Source organism: Squalius cephalus, assembly GCF_949319135.1.
Source record: "Squalius cephalus genome assembly, chromosome: 5".
NCBI classification, from domain to species: domain Eukaryota; kingdom Metazoa; phylum Chordata; class Actinopteri; order Cypriniformes; family Leuciscidae; genus Squalius; species Squalius cephalus.
In genome coordinates, this window is record NC_137126.1 from 4228283 (window position 1) to 4249291 (window position 21009).

General features: G+C 35.6%; 1 protein-coding gene across 2 annotated transcripts in view; it reads left to right on the plus strand.

Moving 5' to 3' along the window:
* Positions 1-473: 473 nt before the first annotated feature.
* Positions 474-21009, plus strand: part of tut7 (terminal uridylyl transferase 7) — a 32716-nt gene continuing 12180 nt past the window's right edge. The window contains exons 1-25 of one of the 2 annotated variants that reach the window (XM_079872174.1): positions 474-772; positions 1366-1667; positions 2578-2681; positions 3593-3700; positions 3793-3970; positions 4630-4718; positions 5360-5411; positions 5689-5758; positions 6383-6509; positions 7141-7260; positions 8190-8315; positions 9069-9246; positions 10260-10588; positions 11664-11942; positions 12501-12651; positions 13109-13195; positions 13725-13825; positions 14364-14421; positions 14725-14828; positions 16004-16093; positions 16290-16403; positions 16766-16843; positions 17046-17223; positions 19588-19635; positions 20899-20990. In XM_079872174.1, coding sequence (XP_079728300.1) covers positions 1373-1667; positions 2578-2681; positions 3593-3700; positions 3793-3970; positions 4630-4718; positions 5360-5411; positions 5689-5758; positions 6383-6509; positions 7141-7260; positions 8190-8315; positions 9069-9246; positions 10260-10588; positions 11664-11942; positions 12501-12651; positions 13109-13195; positions 13725-13825; positions 14364-14421; positions 14725-14828; positions 16004-16093; positions 16290-16403; positions 16766-16843; positions 17046-17223; positions 19588-19635; positions 20899-20990 — 3156 coding nt within the window. In that variant the 5' untranslated portion in view covers positions 474-772; positions 1366-1372. The remainder of the gene's footprint in view (positions 773-1365; positions 1668-2577; positions 2682-3592; positions 3701-3792; positions 3971-4629; positions 4719-5359; positions 5412-5688; positions 5759-6382; positions 6510-7140; positions 7261-8189; positions 8316-9068; positions 9247-10259; positions 10589-11663; positions 11943-12500; positions 12652-13108; positions 13196-13724; positions 13826-14363; positions 14422-14724; positions 14829-16003; positions 16094-16289; positions 16404-16765; positions 16844-17045; positions 17224-19587; positions 19636-20898; positions 20991-21009) is intronic. The other variant, XM_079872175.1, reaches the window with a different exon arrangement.

The following is a 21009-nucleotide window of genomic DNA, read 5'->3' on the forward strand; positions in this document are numbered from 1 at the left end:
GGAAGGGACACTGGTCCTAATTTATGAAACTGTGGATTGCATAACAGTGACTAAAATATGTATTATAGGTAAGGGAGTGGCATAATTAGAATTTTGTTTTTTAGTTTAGTTTAATTGGTCATTCTGCTGGTTTTGATTGGCTCTGATACACTGATCTAGCAACTTCTACCGCTAAAAACACAAATTAGTTAAAAGGAGACTTGATGCTGTTGGTTTGCTGCATGTTTTAGAGAATTGCAATCTGGTCAAATGATTCAATAATAAGGTTTTCAAACTGGGGGGCCGCAAAGGAGTGCTAGGGGGTCCGTGGAGTGTAAAAAGTGTAAAAATAAATAAATAAGATTAAATAAAACATTGTTTAAAATAAACACATTAATTAAATAAATAAATCAGACATATACATTACAGCACAGTAATATAGTGAGTAGAATAAAGCTTTTATTTTGAAAAAGAAGCTTTTATTTTGGAATCACATAGAACCCGGAAGTTGAAAGTGCAAACATCGTATAGGAAATTAACAATTCCAATATCAAAAGACAAGTTTGTTACTTAAAACCACGTTATTAAAATCAGAATTTATTTACGTTTGATTAAGAGTTAAATGGCAAAATGTCATGCTCTTATTAACTGTTGAACGTCAGATGATTTGACAGAAAAGTGGACGGAAGTGACATAGGTTCAGAGTCAGACAAACACCTGCATGTTACAGTTACCTCACGGGAATCAAAGATGTCGCGCTCGTGTTTATAAAGCAAGACTGTTGTTAGATTGGGTGAGTTTGGCATGATCACGTTAAACGGGCTGTTGTGTTTTTCCTGTCAGTTTGACTCGTGTAACGTTATGACACGGCAGCTTTTCACGAGCTGCTCTTTGTCCTCGAGCAGAAGCTGCCGATACACAGGAACTCTACGTGTGTTTTAGTTCACCATTTCATACTTTCACACCATACACGCAGAAATATTACGATATCTGATCTTTGATCCAAGTAAATAATCCACACTGTCACAGTCAAAAATGAGTCCAATTGAAATATCGATCATTTTTGAATTCCAATAGACTCACTAAACATTGAATCCACGTCAACATTCATTAAATAATTGTTAATAAATACTTGTGAATTAAAACTAAGGATTATTATTAATCATCACTTTATGGGTTTTATGAAACCTCATAATCAAAATTGCTGTGAAGGTGGCACTTTATCACTGGGATTTTATTCTTATTCCTTCCATATTAATCTTGTTTGTTTCAAGTCACCTTCATTTATATAGCTCTTTTAACAATATAGACTGTTTCAAAGCAGCTTTACAGTGATAATAGGAAATTAAATTAACAGATTGTTTTGTTTCCCACCTATAAATCCAGATCCACGATGGCTGATAGGGGAAACCGGAAGTTCTCTCCACGATACAGGAGGCAGAAGGAAGCCGATGAAGCTGAGAGCTGGAGGAGCCCGTTGGGACGCGATCATGTGAGCCATGAACGCAGTTACAGCCCGAAAGCGAAGTGGGGTCACGGTCGAGCCGGTGAAAGTGACGGGAATAGAAGAGGCAAAGCCTCGCTGCCTGAGGGAAGAGTGTTTGGACAGAGTCCTTCTCACCAGGAACGAGTCCAGAGAGGTTCTCCTGCGGAGCGGAGGAACTGGAGAGAGCGACGAGACAGACATGGTGAAATATGTATAAAAATAGGGATGCCCGATATGAAAATTTTGGCCATACCGATAATTCTTTTTATTTGAAAGCCGATAACCGATATACAAATTTCTATATAATTTTTGAGAGCCTGATTACAAAAAGTCTCACCATTAAAAGCCATGGCCCAAGCACACAATTATAATGTTCTCATTATAATTTTATGTAGCCGATATGACAGACTTGTGCTGTGCATGTTGCACTTAAAGGGATGGTTCGGAGTAAAATCAACCTAGGGTCCTTTGCACCATGACCTCGAGCCAAACACCCCCGAGAAGCCTTTTTCCCCTTGGTTGAACATTATTAAAGTTAGAGCTTATTTAGAGAGATCAGCCGGATGGCTTAGTGCAGGCGCTAATGGATCCAAGGTTGTATCTGGTAAATTACCGCACTAATAATGCCCAGAATGGTACCAAACGTATACAGTAGTACACATAGGTTCTGTACTCATAAAACGAGGCATTGGAAAGTTTGTAAGTACATCAGGAGTTTATTTAAATAACACTTGCCTGACGGCTCATGTTACCGCTAACCCGGACGTCGACTTCACTTCAGGGGTTTGGGAAAAGCCCGTAAAAGTCCTGCAGAAAGCGATGCATAAGGATGTAGTGTAACGATGAGTTATTATTGTTGACAACTTAGTGTTAACTAATAATTGTTATAAACTGGTACTACCAACAAAATATTAGTGCATTCCTGGAACTGGGCGTTGTTACTCTACATCCTTATGCATTGCTTTCTGTTTCTGTTTTCAGTTAACATGTATCGGCTGATACCGATATGGTGGCCGATACATATCGTGCATCCCTAATAAGAAGCTTTCGTGTAATTATGGAATTAGATTGAAATGTAGCTAATATCTGTCTACCTGTCGTTTGTCCATCAGACAGCCTGCAGAAGAGGATGGTGTCGATTGAAAGCTGCCTCACCAGACGGGACGTCTTACAGCTGTGCCTGGAAGCCGAAGGCAGTGATTGTGACCAGAAAGAGGTTTGGAAAGTTATAGACAGTATTTAAATAGTGTTCTGGGCAAAATGTCATGATTTAGAAAAGAGATATTCTTTAAAAAAAACTATTCTGTGGTTCAGGAATACTGTATTTATGTACCATAATCTTTACACGGTACTTTAAAGAGTATCTTGGTACTGCAATCCTACATGTTTACAATTATTAGAGCTGTGCGTTTACTATTAAAGCATATATAACCAAAATTCAGTGGCTTAATATGCTTCCATTTAAAAGTTTATAGTCAGGCTCCATTTATAAAATCACATTTACTGTAATTCACTCGCAGTAAAATTGTGAAATATTTTTATAATTTAAAATAACTTCTATTCTATTGAATATATTGTAAAATGTCATTTAATCCTGTGATGTAAAGCTGAATTTCAGTCTTCAGTGTCACATGATCCTTCAGAAATCATTCTAATATGATGATTTAATGCTCAAGAAACATTTCTGATTATTATTATCAGTGTTGAAAACAGTTTTTGCTGCTTCGGATTTTTGTGGAACCTGTGAAACATTTTATTTTTCAGGATTCCTTGATGAATATAAATTGATATAGTTGAAATTAGTCCTGTGAAACGAGTAATCACATCCAAAATAAAAGTTTGTGTATACATAATATATATGTGTATGTATTGTGTATAACTATTTTGTATAAATACACACACATGCATGTATATTTAAAAAAATATTTGCATGTATATACTGTGTGCATTTGTGTATGTATGTATGTATGCGATTAATTGTTTCACAGCCCAGTCTTTCTTTACTGTCACTTTTGATCAATTTAATGCGTCCTTGATGAATAAAAGTATTAATTTCTTCCACAAAACAAACAAACTTTGTGCATTGATCATATTTGTCGATGTAATCTGATTTTGTTTCTTTTTTAGCCAAACATCAGCCTGAAGTTCAGATGTGATAAGTGTAAGGTGTTCTGTGAAGACGTCTCTCCAGCGCTCGCTCACATCAGAGAAAGATCCCACAGGAAGAAAGCCAAGGCGAGGAGTCAGATTACAAAATGATGATCAGGCTGTCAGGCTCACACTGCTGTGCTGGTCATTCATGTCTGACATGTGTCTCCTCTCCACAGGAACTGCAGAAGCTGGCGCTGCTGTTGAACATCCTGCCTCCTGGAAAAGCCCAGTGTCATTTGATCAGCTCTGCGCTGGAAAGTGTGGTCAATGAGTTCGGATTGAACGATCAGGATTTAGAACAACGCCAAAATATTCTCGCTCTCGTTCAGAAAGTCCTTCAACCTTTCCTTCCAGGTATTTAACAGTGTAAAGCTCATTGAATCCTTCATTTGATGCTTTTTAGAGCTGCACGATTCTGGAGAAATTGAGAATCACAATTTTATGGTCTAAAATAGAGACGATGAACATGATTCTGAATAAACAATTAAACAAAATAAAATGTAATTTACTAGAGGTTGTGACAAAATGAAGCAGTCTATTTAATTTGAATCATTAAAAAGAAATTAACATTCATTAAGACTTCACATGTCATTACTGGATGAATCAGCGTTTTTGATGATTCAATGACAAATGCATTTTTTAACAGTCACTTGTCGCCACCTACTGGTGTAACGATGTAATCAATACGATCTTTATTTGCAGCGTCAAGTTACTTTCAGAAGGTGATTTGCTCTAATTTTTTCGTAGTGTTTATATCAGAACTATAAACTTTTATCCCAGTACTTCTGTAATGATTTGAAGTATCGTAAGACAGAAATAATGAAACTGTGTGTTTGCGAAGCTGTTTCAGAACCTGTACATGACAACAACTGCTCTCTCTGGGTGAATGTTCTTACTCGTCAAAGCTATAATAGACAGAGCTGAATCACTGTCAATGAGATTGCGATCTTTTAACGATTAATTGTGCAGCTCTGATAATTCCTCCATGCATTTTGCTCTCTTTTCCCCTTCAGAATGCCAGTTCAGGTTATATGGATCTTCCTCCACCAAGTTCGGCTTCAAAGATTCTGATGTAAACATTGATGTGAAGTTTCCATCCCATGTGAGTATGAAGTGCTTATTAGAAATGTTCTCACAGTTGACCTTTTACATCTGATGGCTTTGTCTTCTAAGGTTGATCACTTTATATTTATTGTCATTTTTTATTTGATCCTTGTGTCCTTTTTTGAAGTTACATTTGTGTCTGTATTTAGAAATTCTATCTAGACTGTGCACAACATCTTGATTAAACCTAGCATGAAGTGAACTTTACTCTCTTCAGTTGTTAATACAGGCATCACAAAGCAATATCATTTATTAAGGCTCTTATCAGACTTAGAGCTATTATTGTCTCAAACCCCTGATACAAGCTAATTATCGCTGACATTTAGACACAGTGTTAAAGTTTGCTGTGTGAGTGTGTGTACACTATGATAGCTAACACATAAACCATGGCATATGCAGTTTAAAAGCCTTTAATTAAGGGAAAAACTCTTCGGCTAGCTGTGCATTAAATGATTTTAATGCATGACATGGAGGCCAAGAACTTCCCGAGTGCATTCAAATCATTTAATGCACAGCTAGCCGTGGATTTGGGTGACGTGTTTTACAAAAATGAATTTTTTCAATAATAATCTTTGACTTTTGCTGATGAAGTGTGGTCAATAATTGTTTTGTAATTAAGAAAAATACATCTCTCATCAGTTCCAGCATCCTGATATTCTGCTCGTGGCTCAAGAGCATCTCTCTAAAAGTGGTAAGTTGAAAAGCAGTGACAGCAAATAAAAATTGTGTGTTATATTTGGCCATGGTGAAAAGAAACAGAGCAGGATATTGAGTTTCGAGATACACTGATGCTGAAATTTTGGCCAAAAAATAGTTATGTTTTGTTATGACTGAAAATATAAAAGCATTATAGATAAAATAAAAAACCGTAATAAATGCAAAAACTTATTCACAAAAAAGCACCCACCAATATAGAATAACAATGGTATGTTTTAATTTTCCTCACTGTTTTATTTTCATAATTGCAGATCTTTTTGTCAATGTGGAGGGAGACTTCCATAGGAGGATGCCTGTAGTCGTGTGCAGAGAGAAATCAAGGTCTGTTTCCTTAACTGCATTTAAATGTGTATATATAGTTTTATGAAGTTTTTTATATTGTTTTATTGTATTTTCTTTTTTAAATGTACACTAATGTCAAAAGGTTTTTCGAGTCAGTAAGATTAAAAAATAATAATAATACGTTTATTCAGCATTGTTCATGCATTAAATTGATAAAGTGACAGTAAAGGCATCTTCAATGTTACAAAAAAATCTATTTCAAATAAATGTGTTTATTCTGAACTCTATTAATCAAAGGATCCTAAAAAAATATGAAGCAGCACAAATGTTTTCAACATTGATAATAATCAGAAATGTTTCTTGAGCCTCAAATCATCATATTAGAATGATTTCTGAAGGATCATGTGGCACTGAAGAAAATTCAGCTTTGATTACAGGAATAATATATTCACATAGAAAACATCTTTTTTTAAATTGTAATAATATATCACTATTTTTACTGTATTTTTTATCAAATAAATTCAGCCTTTGTGAGTTCTTTCAAAAACATTTGTAATGGTAGTGCATGTTAAATTCATTGACAGGAATAGTTGTCTTTTTTAAAACTGCTTTAAACTTATGTTATATGTTTTGTTTTTTTAATCTCTTTTTGATGTTTTTAAGTGGTCTGATCTGCAAAGTCAGTGCTGGCAATGAAAGTGCATGCATAACAACAGCATATTTGACCGAGATGGCGAGTCTGGAAGCGCAGCTCATTCCGCTGATCATATGCTTCAGATTCTGGGCTAAGGTGAGACTGACGTGCTCAGTGTTATCTGATCTAATAGACAGTCTGGAGGTTTTTACAGCCAAGTTTAAAATGCAAAATTGCATGTTTTGTTTACTATGGTTCTCATGGGTCACATGGGTCAATTTTTTCAAATTGAGATTCATACATCATCTGAAAGCTGAATACATAAGCTTTCCATTGATGTATGGTTTGTTAGGATATGACCATATTTGGGTGCAAAAAAATCGAAACATTGAGAAAATCTCCTTTAAAGTTGTCCATTTATGTTGGCGATTGTGCCGCATTCACTCACAAAAATACATGTTTTATATATTTACGGTAGGAAGTGTAAAAAATATCTTCATGGAACATGATCTTTACTTAATATCCTAATGATTTTTTGTATAAAAGAAAAATCGATAATTTTGACCCATACAATGTATTGTTGGCTATTGCCACAAATATACCCGTGCGACTCGAGACTGGTTTTGTGGTTCAGGGTCACATATGGCATGTTAGTTAAATATAATATTGCATGGATTTAATAGGTAGCATTTTTACTGTACAGTGAAACAGCATAAAGAACTGTAAAGATCTGCATGCTTATTTATATACTCATAATATGTGATGTTTTTTTGTTTGTGTGAATTAGATCTGTTGTGTAGACCAGATGGAAGAAGGTGGACTTCCATCCTACTGCTTTACCCTCATGGTCATCAGCTTCTTGCAACGACGCAAGGAACCCGTCTTACCTTCATACCTCGAACACGTGGTGTGTGATTCAACATTAATGCATCATTTATTCAAGTTTATAGGACCAATGCCTGATTATTGCATCTGGATCCTTTTGGAGAGGTAACCTGAGATAATCTGCAGTCAGCCGGACATTATTGCAAAAATAAATTAAACCCCGACACTGTAATCAAGCAGACCCTAATGCTATAATTATCCCGCTTATTACACAGAAACTCATCTCATGAATAAATATGGGAAATTAAAGTTTGAAATCCAACCTGAAATTATTTGATAACACTTTTCTTAAAGCATTTATGTATAATCCATAACTGAGGTTACAATTATTCATGAGATCATATAATGCATTATAAGGTGCATGCATAATTAATGCATTAAAAATACTTTTATAATGCATTATAAATGAAGGATTTAAATAGTGTTACCAATATATTGGACATGGCCAGTTTTACAGTTTAATGATCAACATACAAACAAGGGAATGCTGCAACTGACCAATCACTATCAAGTATTTCAGAAAGCCCTGTAATGAACTAGGTATGTGTGATATTGACAAAAATATGTATAAAAGTTTTACAAAAGGGCGTGATATTGTTTAAATATTTCATAGAAATTTGAGACAAACTCTCAAACTACATCATGCAGTGAAAGTGATATCACTCTCAAGGCCTGTTTTTTATGTAATTTTTCAAAGTTTTTGACATACTTGATAATGTCAGCTTCACACATCATTAAATTATCATAGACGATACAGATCGCACACATCTATAATGAACAACAGAATGGCATTACTACTGGAAACCCCACCCATAAAATACAAAACTTAAACTAGACAATTTAGAAAATTGTTCCTGTTTGTTCTGGAAATTCCTGTGAGAAATGATTTTCATTGCGAAGTTTAATTTGTTTTATTTCCGATGCAGAGACTGATGTTGTGTCTTGTTTTAGGGTTTGCATGTGAGTAAACTGAAGAGTTTCTCCATCACCGGGGTTGAGAAAGGACACGTGCTTTGGGTATACGATCCAACCTCAAACGATTCACAAGATAAAGACAAACTCATCAAGAAGGGGAAGGTCAGTGTGTTCCCAGTTATTCATGTGTTCTGCATCAAAAGGTTTAAAAAAAAAAAACTGACTTTTTTCTCACAATTGCGATTTATAATGTCAGAATTATGAGGTTAAAAACTCGCAATTGTGAGAAAATAGATCAGAATTGCAAGCTTATATCTTATATGATTAAATAGCCCTATTCGGATGAGACTAGTTTTCATTGAGAAATTCCTGTTTCACGAGTGTACTTTGCGATTTTATAAATTCAAGGGCAAATTGCCCACAGTTTTTCAGCGAATTCAGCGGTCCTCTGAGAAATCGAATCCCGTGCGAAATCGAAAACAATCTTACATGTTGAACACTAGACCACAGATGACCTTCTGTAACGCCCACGTCTAGAAAACACACACTCACACACTCCCACCTCTAATAAACACACTAGCATAGTCCCGTCCAAATCAGGACATGAAATCACAGACATCAGGTGATAAGAATTGTGACTCAAATATCATTTAGAAAACCAGTCTCGTCCGCACAGGGCTTATCTCGCAATTCAGACTTTATAACTCACAAAGTTTATATCTATATATTATAACTATATTGCAATTTAAAAAAAAATATTGTGCGGTATAAACTCGCATTTCTAAGGACAAAAAAGAATTGCGAGATGGAAAAAGTCAATTAACTTTTATTTTGTATTCCTTGGCGGAAACAAGCTTCCATAGTATTTTTTTAACCTATTGGTTCATTGTTTTGATTTGTTTTTTTCCTAAATAGTCTCCACTGGTTTTCAAAGACCGAAGTCCTCCTGTACAGCTGGGGAAGCTGTGGGTCGAGTTACTGCGATATTATTCACTGGAATTTCAAATACCCGAGAAAGTCATTAGCGTGCGCACAAACGGTGACTTGTGGCGGGATCTGAAAGACTGGCCCAAAAAGAGGATTGCAATAGAAGGTATACATGCCATCATGTGACCTAGTTCTTTTTTTAATATACAGGTGAAACTCGATAAATTAGAATATCGTGCAAAAGTTCATGTATTTCAGTAATTCAAATTAAAAGGTGAAACTAATATATTTAGTATATATAACTATATACATATGCATGATTATGCTTTTCAGAGGGCTGACATTTCTGTATTTTGTATTTTTTTTACTGATTTCATGTAATGTTCATATTTTCTGAGATTTTGAATTTGGGGTTTTCATAAGCTGTAAGCCATAATCATCAAAATTATAACTTTTTGCACGATATTCAAGTTTCACCTGTACACTATCAGTCAACAGTTTTGGTTCGGTAAGATTTTTTATGTTTTTAAAAGTCTCTTCTGTTCACCAAGGCTGCAATTATTTAATTAAAAATACAAAAAAAAAACTGTAATATTGTGAAATATTATTACAATTTAAAACAGATGTTTTCAATATGAATATATAGTAAAATGTAATTTATTCCTGTGATCAAAGCTGAATTGTCAGCATCATTACTCCAGTCTTCAGTGTCACATGATCATTCAGAAATCAGTCTAATATGATGATTTGATGATCAAGAAACATTTATGATTATTATCAATGTTGAAAACTATGTACAATTTTTATTTTAGGATTCTTGGATGAATAGAAAGTTACAAAGAACAGCATTTATCTGAAATAGAATCTTTTGTCACATTATAAATGTGAAAAAACTTTTGATCAATTTAATTCAATAACTCCAGACTGGAGTAATGATGCTGAAAATTCAGCTTTGATCACAGGAATAAATTACATTTTAAAATATATTAAAATGTAAAACATAATGGTTAAATATTTAACAATATTTTTTTTTTTATCAAATAAATGCAGCCTTGATGAGCAGAAGTTACTTATTTTAAAACCATTAAAAGCATCTTACCGATCCAAAACTTTTGACTGGTAGTGTACGTCTGCCTAGATATGAGACATATCAATATTTATCTCTGTTTTCTTTCTCAGATCCATTCGCCGTCCAGAGGAACGTGGCTCGGACGTTGAGTAGTCAGATGATGTTTGACTATATGTGTCATTGTCTCAAAACAACCTATAAGTACTTTGCTTCTTCTCCAAAAAGCAAAGCTGGGAAAGTCCGTTCAAACAGTCAAACTGATAAATCCGTGAATCACGTCGACGCGGTGAAGAAAAGCAAGAAAGCTCCAGCTGAGAATTTGAACAGATCCCGTGTGAGATCCAGTCCTCACAGTACCGAAGATCTGGAAGACTCTGACTATATGATTGAGCTGGAGCAGGACGATGAGGAAGAGGCCGACTCTGACGCCGAGACTGAGGTGTGCAAGCGCGTAAATACAGTAGTCAACGTTTGTCCTAAGACAGTTCAAAATTCATGTATAACTTTGATGAATTTTTTTTGATCCACTTCAAATGTTGACTACTGTTGCTTGAGAAGAAATAATCTTCTTTTCATCATGCAGTTGAGTTTAGGAACAGCTCTGAAATCAAGGAAAATTAGATCCTCATATGATCCCATTAAATTTATATGCATTAGAGTTTCTCAGGTACATTTTTCTTCTTACCCTCTAGTGCTCTTCGCGTGTCGGTCAAAAAAAATGTACTATATTTTTGGTTGATAATGTTTTTTATTTAATATTTTGTATTTTTAGGTGATTTTTTTTTTTTTATACTAAGTTATATTTTTGTATAAAATCCATTTATTGACTTTTTGAGCATAGACCTGAAAATTAAATTTCCAAGTTAAACTGTCGTAAATCTTGAATGCTTTAGACTAGAGCACTTAAGTTTGATCTTTCAAAGATGACACTTGCCAGATTATTGTTGAAGTGCAATTTTTTTTTTTTTTTTTTTAGTGAACTTTAAAAAAGTAACAGAATTTTATGTGTATTGTGAAAAATTAACAAAAATATTATTTATATTTTTATATGAAATATATATTTTTAAAATCACGCTTTACTCTTAAAACTGCAATAAAATATAAGCCATAATTCTAAACAAGTTGTGTTCCAATTTTGAGCTTAATATCTTTTGAGCTTTCGGTAAGATTTTGTTTGGGCGCAGTACCAAAAGTTTTCACAAGATAAAATTCGTCTCCCATTAATTTCCAAGGAGCTCAAGAGTGAATATTTTTTACAGGACCATTTAACCTTTTCTGAATCATGTTTGATCATCATCAAACCTTTACCAAGTTTCGTACCATTCCAATGAATTAAGAAATTAACTTAATTTTTCGGTCAAAAATGACAGAAGAATGCCAGTGGGTCAAGGAAATCAGTTAAAATAAGAAAAAGGTCATTATTAATACATTTACTGTATAATTTCAGCTAAATGTGAAATACTGAAGAATTAGTTCTGAGTTGAGGAAATTAAATTGAGTGTGCACATTTGTAGGGTGAAGAAGAAGATGAGGAAGATGACGACGATGTAGACGATGACATCGAGCTCGATGAATCTGGTGGTGATCCTTCTGGCGACGAGATCTTCCCCTTCGACCGGGAGACGAGTGACGATGTGGGATCCGATGTAGGCGATCCCGAGGAAGCAGCATCTGTCCAAATCAAGCCAAAAGCAGAGCGTGCCAAATCTGAATCCGAATCGCCTGCAGGAACGCAGTCGGACCTTGAAGGCGTTCATTATGTCTTCACCAAGAGGGTTTTCAGCGATGGCAAGGTAAATATGCATTCTCATGTTCATGGTTTGCATGTCTATGTGAGACCATCCAAACGTATTAAATGTAAAATGTACTAATGTTTGTTATTGTTGCCAGATATGCAGCTGCTCTTGTCAAGCAACTGTTGAGAATGCAATATTAAAGTGCCTCTATTATGCTATTTTAAAGGCTCCTACAATAGGTTTACATTCATCCAGGGTCAAAAAACACTTTAATTTTCTCATAATATACATTACAGCGTCAGCTCGATGTATATGATCTGATTGGTCAGACGGCCCAGTCTGTTGTGATTGGAGACTATAACTCCATTTATCTGCACTTTGATCTTTGAAACTTTGTAGACATTTTTTACTCTCACAAACAAACTATATTACACACGGCATGAAAGATAATATCCGAAAAAGTATAATAGGGGCACTTTAAATGTTTCTTTTGACATTGTAATGATGTCTTTTAACTTCAATGCAAATTCATGCGTCTGCAATTCCAGCATCAGTCTTTATTCACCATTGAATGTTGTTCATGGTGACAAATTATCCGTTTTTTTTTTCTGTTAGTCCCCCATTGTGATATGCGGCCTTTGCAAGAGTGACGGACATTCAAAACAGGACTGTCCCGAGGACTTCAAGCGAGTGGAGTTAAAGCGCCTTCCACCCATGACTCTAGACTTCCTGAAGATCCTCAATGAAGTCTGTGAGCAATGCTACCGTAAGTACGCGGTGGATATATGTTGACATGAAGACATTCTTTCATTTTTTCCTTTATTGTAGTGAACTCAACCTGAGGATGAAATGAAGAGTTCAGATGCAAAAGCCTCTAAGTGCCATCTGAAATTTTCTTCTTGAATGATAATTTTTATCAAGCTCGTATATTTAAGTTCAGTAATTTCACTTAAATGGTAATTTTCATTCAGATGGCACTTAGAGGCTTTTGCATCTGAACTCTTCAAATGTAAACTGACAAAATAGACAAATAGTTCAAGTCTTTGCCTTTCCTACTCCTTTTACGGTTATCTATGGGTTTTTACATGTGCACATTGTTGCATGCATCTTTTTTGTATTTACATACATCTTTCTTTGTTTTTATTAAATGTTAAAATCTAACTTTTGCTTACATTTTTGCATGTAGTTTCACTGACTCAGTAAAAATGATTGCATTTATTTAGGTGACTTTGCACCAGATGATGTGGAGGTGAAAGTCAGAGAACACATTTTACAAGACTTTGAGACTTACCTGAGAGATCAAGTGCCAGGTAATGCCGCTTGGTGAAACTGTTTAGAATCGAAGTATGTAAAGTTTGGTATTTTTCCATTTAAATGCACTGAGAGGTTTCTTCTTTATTGCTGCACGACACATTGTCCACAAATAAACAAAATGGCGAATCAGAACAATTTGCTTAATATACACCTCATTAGAGCAGTGAGATTCCACTTGATTTTAAGCTGGATATCTCATTTTTTGCTAAATTCAGCCTTTTACTCTATTTTGTCAAATACTGTTTGGTAACACTTTATTGTACAGTGTCCTTGTTACATATGTTACATGCACTTACCATAGTAATAACAGTAAAATATGCATAATTACATGCAACTAACCCTCAACCAAACCCTAACCCTATAGTAAGTACATGTAGTTGCTTAATATTACTCAGTACTTAAATGTATAATTACACTGTAACGACGACACCTTAAAATAAAGTGTAACCCACTGTTTTATATGTATTTAATGAGAGGACTATACAGATACTTATTTGTTGATGTGTATTTTTATTTATTTATCAGGAGCCAAGTTGGCTTTGTTTGGTTCATCCAAGAATGGGTTTGGCTTTAAACAGAGTGACTTGGACATCTGTATGACTCTAGAAGGCCAGGACACGGCAGCGGTAATGTCCCAAGACTCTTTCTACACAAGGTCGCAAACATGCATTAAATTGATCAAAAGTGATGTTAAGGATATTCATAATGTTACATAATATTTCTATTTAAAAAAAATGCTGTTCTTTTAAACTTTCTGATCCTGAATACTGAAGAAATGCAAAAATATGAAGCAGCACAACTTTGTTTTCAACATTGATGATTATCATAAATGTTTCTTGAGCAGCAAATCAGCATATTAGCATGATTTCTGAAGGATCATGTGACACTGAAGACTGGAGTAATGATGCTGAAAATTCAACTTTGATCAAATTACATTTTAAAGTACATTCACACAGAAAACAGTTGTTTTGAACTGTGATAATATTTCTGTTTGTGCTGTATTTTTGATCAAATAAATGCAGTCTTGTTGAGCAGAAGAGACTTCTTTGAAAAACGTGAAGCCAGAGCCAGATGAACGGACTGCATAAACTATTTATGCACTGTGAACTATGTATACCCTTTATTGTGTGTTCATTAAGTTTCCTAATCTGGTTCCTCTGATAGGGCTTGGACTACATGGCTGTTATTGAGAGCCTGGCCAAAGCTCTACGGAAACACCATGGTAAGGGTTTTTTTTTTGGGTGTGATTGTGAAATTGCCCGTTGTTTGCGCTAGGCACTCCTTCCATTCAGTAATCATGTTTATATTGTTCACTATTAAATAGATTTGACATTTTTAGGAAGGGAAAGACTGTCTTATACATTGTCCTCTGTCAGAAGCTCTAATCTTCTGACTGGTAAATTAAATGACAAAGAGCCTCTCTGTACGCCTCAGGCAACCTCCGTTTACTTTAAATGCTTGTTTTTCAAATAAATCAGTGCTTTTGTTTTACACCCATGTCTATTTATCCATCCATTCATTTTAGGCCTGAGAAACATCCTACCTATTACTACTGCAAAAGTCCCAATTGTGAAGTTTTACCATGCCAAAACTGGACTAGAGGGAGATATAAGCTTGTACAATACACTGGTGAGAGAATAATTCTGTTGCATTATTTTTACATGTCCAAACTTGAACGTTTTTTAGTGGAAGTTTAAACCATTGCAATTGTTAATAGCGTTAGAATTTTATAAGAAGAAAGCCCTCTTTACATATTTGCAAAAGTTATGGCATTATGGATTGTAGCTCGTTCCTTATCGCCAATTTTTAAACTTCAATATTTTGGCAAAAGACTAGTACTATGCTTGTTTGGCTTTCTTCAAAAGGATCAAAATGAAAGATCTGCCCTATGTTTAACTATTCCCTTCATTTGCAAAATATAACAGCAATGTTTTGATAAAAATAATCTTCGTCAGGCACACATACACAGGCAACACTCAGATTCAAACACAATTGTGGTCAGATACAATCTGTTAGCATCAAGATCAATCATCTTATGATCATTCAATTATAGCAGACTTAATGTGAACACATCACTAGGTCAAATGTCATTGTCCTGCTTATTAAAGGGTGGTATAATGCCGTTTCCACAAGATGTAAAATAAGTCTCTGATGTTCCCAGAGTGTGTATGTAAAGTTTTAGCTCAAAATATCCAACAGATATTTTTATATAGCATGTTAAAATTGTCAATTTTTGAGGGTGAGCAAAAACGCACCGTTTTGTGTCTGTTCCTTTAAATGCAAATGAGCTGCTGCTCCCAGCACAGGGGGCGGAGCTTCAAGAGCTCATGTCCCTAATTAAATTCATGGTTCTGCAATCCACATTCTTTAGTTTAGTAAGTTTAGTGTACAATTTGCTATAAGAATCCTATCTTAATGTATGCATCTTTTATAAAAAAAATATACATTTTTATATATATATAAAATGTACCTTTAAACCCATACTACGTCTAAGTAGTTCACTTATATTATTCAGTACAGTAACACTTTATTTTACAGTACAATAATAGTAATTACATGTACCATGTAACAAAGACAGTTACTATATATTGTGCATAATTACATGCAACTAACCTTAAAACACACCCTAACCCTATAGTGAGTACATGTAGTTTATTATTATTACTCAGTACTTAAATGTAAAATTACACTGTACCACGAACACCTTAAAATAAAGTGATGCCCTAATTCTTTCTCGTGTAAATTCAAGTGCTGCAAGTCCACAAACAAAGTGCAACCAAGATTTTTCCGTCTTGTTTCCTCAGGCTTTGCACAACACACAGTTGCTTGCATCTTATGCTGCAATTGACGCTCGGGTGAAGATCCTCTGCTACGTCATGAAAGTGTTCTCTAAAGTAAGTTCGACACATTCATGAACGGATGTCATTGTTGCTTCAGTCATAGAGACCTTAGTCAGTGGTCAAGCCTGAAGCTTGAATGAGAAAGAATCCAGAAAGTTGCTTTTGGTGAAAAGATGAAGGGCGAAACATGAAAGAGCATAATAGGGGCACTTTAACATATTTATGATCTTGATAATGTTTGTCTTTTCAGGTGTGTGACATTGGCGATGCATCTCGTGGTAGTCTTTCTTCGTATGCTTACACTCTAATGGTCCTTTACTTCCTTCAACAAAGAAGCCCGGCTGTTATCCCAGTTCTCCAAGAGGTGTCGTTCTTGACAATTATAACCTTTTCAATGACAGTTACTTATAATAAATGATTTTGTGTAAATGAAACACCAAAAACCAATTCTTAATTGCTTAAAAACATTGTATTCCTACTTTCGTGTAATTTAGAAGTGCGTGTTCCCTAGTGCATAACCCAATAAATATATTTCTATAATTCTGATATTTCAACATAAACAATGTGAATAGGTTAAAATGGGACATATTTCTCTCCCTTTTTGTGTGTATTCTTCTATATTGCTAAAAGTCATCATTAAGGACATCCTAATCTACTGTATTATGGGATGAGATTGATGTAAAACATACATTCACTCTGAATTAATTTTGCATTTGTCTTTTGTAGATATATGAAGGCGAGAAGAAGCCAGTAGTCCTTGTCGATGGCTGGGATGTACATTTCTTTAAAGATTTGAAGAACTTGGTGAGTGAGGTCCAAAAAAAACAAACATTGCAAGTTGTATTATTTTTTTTTATTTCACCGTTAATTGTAAAAAGTTATAGATTGATTTTTAGATCTGATTTTTTTTTTTCTCTTCAAATCTATGAAACGTGTAGCACAAAACACGTGTCTCAGACTTATTTTGTAGTAGTTGTTAAGCCTGGGCCTGTTGTTCATTCCTCAGCACAAACACTGGCCGGAGTACAGGAAGAACAGGGAGTCAGTCGGGCAGCTGTGGCTCGGCCTGCTGCAGTTTTACACCGAGACGTTTGACTTCAAGGAGTCTGTCATCTGCATCCGCAGAAAAGAACCTCTCACCACCTTCAAGAAGCAATGGACCTCCAAACATCTGGCCATCGAGGGTAAGACCAAGAAATAAACTCCTGATGAGTGGCAAAAATCAGGCCAAGAACCTGTGAATATGCAGCGGTAACTAGTGTTGGGTATCGTTTGAATTTTTTAACTATTCCAATTATTATCGGTTCCTAATTTCGATTATTTCGGGTTTTAAAAAAAAAATCATTCATATTTATTCTAAGTCTTATTGCAAAACATTTCATTGTAGCTGAATACCATGAACAAAAATGAACAGGCTAAAGAACACTGAGGAACCTTTGCCTGTGGTTTAAAAATACCATAGAAAAAACAACTAATATAAATTTCAAGCATTATTGAAGACAAGTAACCACTCAGTAATTAAAAAAAGAACAAATAAACAAATTAGCAATCGCACAAATAAATACAACTGAACAAAGATACGATTGAAATAAATAGTGTTAAGGTATTCAGGTACAGAAACTAATCAGATTTAAAGCAGCGCTATGCAGCTTTGCCGATTTCTTCGCTGTTTTCTCGCTTTTTGCTCGCGGGTTTCTCTATAGAGTAGGGATGTTAACCGATGACCGTTTGACCGATGGTTGATCGTATCAACGTTACCCGATCAAAGTTGTCGGTAGTCGGTTAAAAAAAAAAAAAGTGATCTCTAAATTAGGCTATTATAGACAGTGGACTAAACGCTACTACAGTTAGCCATCTCATTCCAAGATCTTTTTGTGTGAAGTGAACAAATCCCTCACACTCAATTTTTCATAACTCGCCTGTTTGTACTTAATAAACCAATAAAAACATTTGGCGCGAGGTCACAGCGTTTGGGTTCGTGCGCTCACAAGATTTACGAAAAGTAAAGGCTACAGGCTAAAACACTCGAGGTTAGAGCCAGGGCAGACGACAGGAATCATCATCTTTCTTTATTATTGTTAGCACTACCTCAAACTAAAGCGGCGTCTCTTCGGAGCTGTCATTTTCTTAAATGAGCCGCGGCAATGTTTCAAATGAGCTTCTAACGCTAGACAAACGCCTTTATTTTCAACGCGATCACCCTTTACCCAAACCATATCGAAACTAAGGAGCCATTTGTCCTCCGATTACACACAAGCTCCTCGGCGCTGCGTTTGCGGGACTCATGTTTCGCGCTGTAGGGGATTTAAAAAAAGTGACGTGAGCGGGAGGCAGAGCGGCAGAGAGATGCGACAGTGTTGCGAAATTGCAGACGCGACTCGAAATGGCTGTTATTTCAAATAGCGTAGCATATTTTAAACTAATCGGTTAACCGGTTTCAAACGGCTAATGAGGCTCGGTGGTCGGTCAATAAAATTTTTAGTTTTCGCCATCCCTACTATAGAGCTCCCCCTACAGCTTCGGAATAGATATTTGACAACACTGTCAAAAACCTCGTTGGCGACTCTCCCCCTCCCATCTTCTCCCGCTCCTCATGTGCATTTGTTTTCAAAGAAGCCGGTGAACGCACGGAGCCATGTCCACTGAGATGTATATGATACACAGAAGGCTATAAATGTTTAGATAGTGTATGTGTGCAGTGCCGTAAAGCAATTCGTTACATCGCGAGACCTGATATCACGCGATACTTCCTGACGCTGAGGCCGGCGGCCCACCGGCACAAATTTGCAAGTGTGGTTTTTCCGCTCACAGGCGCTCGGGGGGGTGCGAGACGACCACCATTCAACCCGAAAAATGTCATATAACTATTCCAATGACTCCAAAGCTGCTCGGTTAAGGTAAAAAAAGTTTAAAATTAACCTTTAACCTTTAAAATAACACTGCACTTTATAAATAAAATATACACGAATATAGTTACAAAAGTTATTGTGACAATTTTCTCGTTGTCTTTTGCTGTTTGATTAACATTATTATAGAGACGGCCGCAGGAATATTAGGCTGCTGTCACTTTAAGAGCTGCACGGATCCAGTATACTGATACACATGCGTTTTCTTTGTCAACTGTTTACGTTCACTTAAGAAAACCGACTGTTTATGAGGATATTTTGACATTTTTGTTTGTATTTGTCCGTTCAAGTGCAAAATGACGCGGAAGAGAACTCGGTTCAGTATTGCGCAGTATACGGTATGAGAGGCGGCTTTCTGTGCGCTCGTTTCGCATGTGTGTGCAGCTCAGAAAACCGTGCTCAAGTCTTCTTGCGCTTGAATGGTTTAAAGTCATATTAAAATGCACCCAAGGAAATCAATAAGAGGAACCGAAATTCTAATTTAACAACATGTATCATTTGAATACATTTTCGATTCCCAACCCTAGCGGTAACGTTGCAAGTAGCGTAATTTACATTTTGAAACTGATGATTTTTTACTTTGACATTCCTCAACGCTGCAAGATTGTAGCTGATCATTTTTCTTTCTCTTTCCTCTTTTAGATCCCTTTGATTTGAGTCATAATCTTGGAGCTGGTCTCTCACGGAGAAGTATGTCATGTTTTTCTCTTTTACTCTTTTACTGTTGCATGTATTATCCTTCATACAAACCCGACCTTTCATTGACTCTGATAAATGGAAATATCACATTATTTGGTGCAATTGTAAACAGAGTAAGGACTTAATCATGGCAAGAAGTTTACATGATACGAGTAGCAAACCTCTCCACTCCTGTTTACACACAGTTTTCATCATTCTGGTTATTCGCTAAGAATTGTGCCCAGCACAGATGATGAACTCACATGGAGTCGGTGTGTTACTGGTCAAGCTTTTCTAACTTGTATGGATTTATTTGTCAGTTCTTTGGTTTCCAGCCTAAAAAATGTCTCCAGTTCAATGTTTTTGACCATCAATATACTTTATTGTACTCATGTCACGCAACTTTATGAATTTAAACTTCAGCACCGCTCATGTTCATGCACACTTTGGTCAGCGTGGAATAGATGCGATTTACATGCCCGTTTACTGCTATTAAAATCGGCATACGTCACATTTTACTATGATTATGGTTTCTATGATTATGAGCTTAATTGCATAAATTTAATTTAAGTATTGAGTTTACATGAGGTGAAGTTTAATCGCGATATTGCCTAAATCTCGTTATAATCATATTATGAGGGTGCATGTCAATGTTTCATTGTTGTATTACATGACCTAGCTTTATTGAAGTTCAGTTTTAAATGTATAAACCCTGTACTTAAACACCTGCAGTTAGCTTCTTTTGTTTGATTGTTTAAACTATTTCAGATTTATATCTCCATCAGCAATTTGTGGTGTTCCAACCGCCTTATATAAATATAGTAAATGGATAATATTTCTAAGTTTATAGTAGTCAACCATTCACAGCAAGAATGAACTATAAAGATAACTATAACAGTGTCCACACAACGCACAATATCGTTCTGTTTATTATAGGCGCACGCTACAGTTTTGTGGTCTGCCGCTTAAAATGCTCAAATTTTTTAAAGCAGGATGGATTCTGATTGGCTCTCTCAATGTTTTTATCGTTCATCAGCTGGAAAAAGAAATCGTTCTAAAAGTGATTCCAACGATATCATTTCTCTGTGCCGTTGTAGTTGTGATGTGGACTCTGCCACTTTGAAAGATTTTTAGATGTTATTGTCCTTGGTGTGAACGGGCCTTAACTTCCTACATTTTTAAAGTTAAATATAAAATTTAAATGACATTTGCTCTTGCCATCTAATGCAATGAATGTGTTTTTTCCCTGTGTCTGGTTGTGTTTTATGTTTACAGTGGCAAGCTTCATCATGAAGGCCTTCATCAACGCCCGCAGAGTTTTCGGCACCCCTGTCCGAGTCTTTCCACCAGAGTATTCAAATAAAATGGTTTGTGTCCTTTACCTTG